Below are 6000 nucleotides of genomic sequence, written 5' to 3'. Positions count from 1 at the left end.
GATTATCTTTCGTTTCTAAAAATTGGTTTTCCAAAATGTTGGTTCTTCTTCCTGCAACAATAGGTGAAGATGGAATATTGCTTTGTAATATATACTTTTTTGTTGGCGACGACGATACTTCAGGAGGATTCAATGAATTACATTCTTCAACATAGATAAAATTAGATGAACTTTCCAAACTTTCAAGCTCGTCACAAGTACTGTCACTATCTCTTGACAAGGGACAACCTTTCTTATAATCAAAAGCAGGCTGTAAACTTGATCTTTCATTTTCAGGAACTGCAACATCAACATCAACATCAACATCAATTTCCAGATATCCCAAAAGTACATTGCTACTGGAACTTGCATATTCTATTAAATGATGGGCTGAGGTTTGATACTCTATAGCAATCTCCATTGTTTGATTATTTAACAATTCCAGTTTGTTGAAATCAAAGTCTTCCTGGGTTAATGTATCACTACTTTGTTTTGTATCAGTATTTAGTTGAATTTCATCTTGGTCTTGAAGTTGGGGTACCGGTGGTGGTGGTGGCGGCGGTTGCAGTTGCAGTTGGAGTTGTTGTTGAGGTGGTGGTGGTGAGCTAGCAAAAGCAATAAATCTATGACTATAATCAGCACCAATAGCATTAATCTTTTCTTGATGAGTCAAAGAATTAGTAGTAATATTATCAATATCTTGAATCAAAAGTGGATCTAAAAAATGTATTTTGTCAGAGGACCAACATACAGTTGTTTGTTCTTGAAAGGTAGCAATTTGTTCCAACTGATGATTGTGAGGAAATTGATTAACGTCAACATTTACAGTTTCAGCTATACTTGGTGATATATGTGATTTACAAGACGATGCAGTGGTTAGTGTTGTGATTGCTGTAGACACTGAATTGGATCTAGCTTGACTGAGTGATGAAGTTGTGGTGTATGACAATTGATCAATATCTTTACTTGGGAAGTTTAACGATGGATGATACAGATTCGTATTTACACTTTTGGTGTCTAATGAATTGGTAACTTCTGGGGCCTGAGTAGAATATGTTGATCTATTGGAACCAGAATTATTGGGTCGTGAAAGATAAATAATTGAAGTATCATTTTTTTCTTGGGCGGTAGCAGGACCAATTTCAAATTTCTGATTATCATCGCTCAGTGGATTAAGTGAATAAACCAAGAATTGATTCAAATCAAATTTATTTTTTGAGCTTAAAGATAGATCTGATGTGTCGTTGACATTCATTATTAAATCTTCACCTATTGTGTGTTCTTCTTTAGTCTTTTTTTTTTGAGTATGTTATTACTTTGGAATGGTATGTGTTTGTGTTTGTGTTAATATTAATGCAGTGTAGAACAGGTTTGACTTGAACAAAAGAAAAATGAAATAAAATAAAGTGAAATCTATGTAGAACCAGATAATGTTAAAACACACAAATTCAGATCGCGTGGAGGATTATATACATATATATACATGCAGTGGAATAAAAGTGTTTCAATAAATATATATAATACAAATTAAAACAAACACTAAAGCTTTCTATTTTTGATGCTGAAAATTGTGTATTCTATAATTCAGCTAAGGTTGATGTATATGATATAGTTAGCATTTGATGAATTGCTTGCTATAAGTGTTGAATTCTTCAAAAAGTAAACTCCACTTGATTTAAGTCAAAAAAAAAAAATAAAGGGAGGAGGAGGGTGTTCAAATTGCAGCTTTTTTCCGTATCAATTTTAGTTTCAGTAATTACTTTTGCAGTTATATTTCTTTTATTAAGATTTAGATTGATTAACAATAAGATTGGGATAGATTAATTAAATATTTAAATGATAGATTAATGATTGATTAGAAGCAAGTTGTAAGAGAGTTTAAGAAAAAAAAACAAGATAAAAAAAAATGGTAGAAGAAACAAGGAGAAATTTGCAAAACACCAAGTTTATACAAAATGAAAAGGAGGGTTGTCATTTTTTGGTTGTAAAAAAAATGTTATATGTGTGTGGACGTGGACGTGTACCATGCACATCAAATTACGTAATCAAACGTTTTACCGTAACTTTAATCTTTTAAACAATTGAACAATTAACACACTTCAAACACATTTCTTCATCAGTGGTGATCAATATAAACAAATTTCTCCACTTTTTATAATTAGCTAGTCAGTTCAGTAATTACACTTCAAAGGAGTTTTTGCTTATTGATGGCAAATTCACAGATTTAAGGGTGATATATTGTAAAATTCAATCTATTGAAAGATCTCACCAAAACGTTTGACAATTTTCCTGACCTTATCAAGCTTGAACAATCATTACTAATACTAATGTTTATATATTTTTTTTGTTTTTGTTCTATAAAAACTTAATTTATCCACTCATTTTCTCTACAATGTTATTAACAACTTCATCGACAGTGTCACGTGAGTACTTACTAACCATTAATACATCAATTAAACTTTTGATACCAATGTTTATATCATAACGAGACAATTGTGATAAAATCTCTTCACGTTCTGATTTATTCATAAAACCTAATTTATCCAACACTTTACCAACTTCTTCAATATGTTTAATTGGTGGGACAGCAATGGCATCATTGAAACTATCAATTAAATTCATGTGTTTGAAAACTTGATATTGTGAAGTAGTACCAATAATTAATAATCTTCTTCCCTTTGGAGGTTTTTTCGTCAAATAAACCATCAATACTTGTAAGATATCATTGGAAAATCTTGGACCAATAGGGTTATAATTAATAATGTTTTCAATTTTATCAATCACCAATACATTTAAAGGTGATTTATGAACATCTCGGAATACATTATCAATTTCTTGAATCTTACGAAGTTCTCCCATACCAACTAAAGTTTCTGCAGATAACATTTTAATAAAGGGGAAATCAGAATTCAATGCTAATGTAGTAGCAATGGAAGTTTTACCAACCCCTGGAGGACCATATAATAATATACTTCTTAAATGTTCAGTTTCACTTGATCTAACAACATCAATAATTGATTGACCTTTCTCAAAAATGTTTCTGATAGTTTGATTAAATTGTATAATACCATGTTGAGCTTGTTGTGATAAATCTTCTTCATCAGTACCAAATGCTGGACGAATATCATTAAGGGCTAAAAGAAAATCATCACGAGTAATTTTCATCTTGGCAATTGATTCCGGATCAATTTGTGCTAATGCACCCTTTTTAGTATGACGCGAAATGGCATATGACTTAGCTGAATTACATAACCCTTCAATTTCTGCCCCAGTGAAATTTTTAGTAAGAGTACTTAATTCATCAAAATTAACATCAGAACTTAATATACCATTTTCAGTCAATTTTTTGGTATGAATCAAAAAAATATCTTTTCTACCTTTTTCATCAGGTAAGGAAATTTCAATTTGAATTTCAAATCTACCAGGTCTTAATAAAGCTGTATCGATCAAATCCAAACGATTAGTCATACCAATCACCAAAATATTATTCAATTGATCAACACCATCCATTTTCGATAATAATTGATTGACAACATTATCACCAACACCAGTACCATCGGATTTCCCTGATCCTCTTTGTTTAAATACCGAATCCAATTCATCGAAAATAATAACATGTAAATCTGAATCTTCACCTTTTAATTTATATTCTGCTTCAGCATCTTTAAACAAATTACGAATATTTTCTTCTGATGCACCAACATATTTACTCAACATTTCTGGACCATTGACAATTTTAGGTTCTTTACCATTAAGCATTTTCGATAATTTACGAGCAATCAACGTTTTACCAGTACCTGGAGGTCCGTATAATAATAACCCTTTACAATGTTTATAATCCAATTTTTCTGCTAATTCTGGTGGTAAAATTCTTGAATTGAAGGCACGACGGAAAATATCTTGAAATTCAGCATCTAACCCACCAATACCTAAATCTTCTAATTTAAAATCAGGGTTAATAATTTGTTTTCTACGACTAGTACGATGAGGAGTTGATCCACCAAACATTCTTTGTTTTAAAGTTTTCGGTTTAGTCAAATTAATAATTGATCCTTCATATGGATAAAACCCAACATCAGTAGATTTGATCAAGATCCCTTTGGTATTTATATCGTCGGAATCTTTGAAACTTGGTAATTGATCTTTAGTATTAACATCAATAATTTGAACATTGTTTACTCTAATTTGAAAATAAATCCCTGTATATTCCATATAAATGACTTGAGTAGGTTGTAAAATTTGATTTTCATAATTTTTCAAAAATAAAGCCACCAATTCATCATGATTAATTGGATTCAGATTAGCTCTAGCTTTAGCTCTAAAATCAATCAGTAAATCAATGGCCCCAAGATATTGTTGTTGTTGTCCATTATGGAAAATATTATAATTTTCAACATTCACTGGTTGACCTAATGACCATTTACCCCATGTTCTCATATTACCGGCTAATCCAATAGTTCCAGGACGAACTCGATCATCTTTGGCAATAGAATAAACAAAGACTCCATCTAAAATAACTGGAGCTCTATCAGGGATATTTTGAAAATCTTGAGCATTGACAGCAACACAATTGGCAATGACAACATCGTTCCCAGGAGAATTGTCGACCAATAATTGCTTCTTTAATGGTTCACTCAATGGTCGTTGTGGTAATGGTGGTGATTGAGGATGAGGGATTGGTCGATTATGAGTGATTTTAGGTTGACTTGGTGATGATGGACTATTCGATACTTTATGAAATCCGAGCTTTTCCATGATCATAAAGTTTTTCAGTAAGTTAGTTGCTGAATTGGGGAAAAAAGTAATAAAAGTTTAAACAAAATATATCAAATCTATTATGTTGTAATCTGTTCTGTAGTTGAACAATATTTTTTTTGTACTTTGTTGTTGATCGTCTATTTCAATGTATTATTTATTGAAATGGATTATGTGTCTAACTGTTTCTTTCTTTCTAGATCTTTTCCCGCTGTGTAATTTTTCGGTCTCACGTTTTTTTGATTTTGCCTTTGGACATTTTTTTTTTTGTTGCTGAGTTGTTCGTTAATTTTTGCTTGTTGTGGTCGTGTATTTGGTCAACAAATGTTGTATAGTGAGACATATCAGTTAAAAGACATGAAGATACTGCTAGTTCAATAAAACCCTCACTCCCAGTAGATAAAATAGCAGGTTTGTACTCACAAACTAGACTAGTGTATAATCCTTTGTTTAGGAAAAGGTTATAAGTGTAAAACTCCTCTTTTAAAAACTTTTTCATATTTTTGTAAGTTTTTGGTGGCAATTTTTAACCAAAAACTTAAATTCCAGGGAAAATAAATGCCGTGGCGGTTCAAAAAATAAAAACAAAAACAAACCCATTGACCTCCTTCTCCCCCTTTCAAATTACCAGATAATAATAATACCAACAATAATCATCTATACATGATACACCTCTCTTATTTGAATGGGTATATTTCTATTAAAACTAGCTGGGTTTCAAATGACGTTTAGCTATACAAAAGAACAAATTTGTTCAAGAGTGGGTCTTTTTCCATATTAGGAACAGCTTTATTTAAGATTTTGCTCCCCCCTATTAAGCCAGATATGGGAATGATTTCAGAAAAAAATGTACACATAACATAGTCAACTGTATTTAGGAACACTATCATTTTCTAATTTAACCAAAACACCCATTTTACAAAACTCCAGAAATAGTACATCTTATCTTTTCATAGAATCACGTGACGCATAACTAACATGATTGATTTTCATACTGTTTTGACAAACAAAACCAATTATATGTGACTATTAACGCTGTTTAGGGGTACTATATATTGAAATTGTTAATATTCCTTGAAAATGACTTCATATGGCTAAAAAATACAATCTTCAGACAGAGTTGGTTCACAAAACCAATCTACATATATCAATGAAAGGAGACTTTCAAACTGGATGATCATTGTTTATATTATTGATAAGAACCATTCCAATGGAAACAGATTATTACAGGTATCAATTTTATCCCCACTGATATTAAGAATTGGT

The 6000-nt window shown here is 31.2% G+C and overlaps 2 protein-coding genes across 2 annotated transcripts; both read right to left on the bottom strand. All coding sequences in view use genetic code 12, as the record gives it.

Moving 5' to 3' along the window:
• Positions 1-7: 7 nt before the first annotated feature.
• Positions 8-1234, bottom strand: CAALFM_C113590WA (uncharacterized protein; the record flags this gene model as incomplete). Its single annotated transcript, XM_717107.2, has 1 exon — positions 8-1234. A coding segment is annotated over one exon (1227 nt), but the record flags the coding sequence as incomplete, so codon positions are not given.
• A 1115-nt stretch (positions 1235-2349) lies between these two features.
• Positions 2350-4740, bottom strand: SEC18 (AAA family ATPase; the record flags this gene model as incomplete). The annotated part of the gene is made up of 1 exon (XM_717106.2): positions 2350-4740. One exon carries the CDS (start codon positions 4738-4740, stop codon positions 2350-2352), a length of 2391 nt encoding a protein of 796 aa, XP_722199.2.
• Between the last annotated feature and the right edge of the window lie 1260 nt (positions 4741-6000).

Source organism: Candida albicans, chromosome 1 (genome assembly GCF_000182965.3).
Source record: "Candida albicans SC5314 chromosome 1, complete sequence".
NCBI classification, from domain to species: Eukaryota; Fungi; Ascomycota; class Pichiomycetes; order Serinales; family Debaryomycetaceae; genus Candida; species Candida albicans.
The sequence above is the reverse complement of the archived record's forward strand: the minus strand, read 5'-3'. Positions and strand labels throughout refer to the sequence as shown.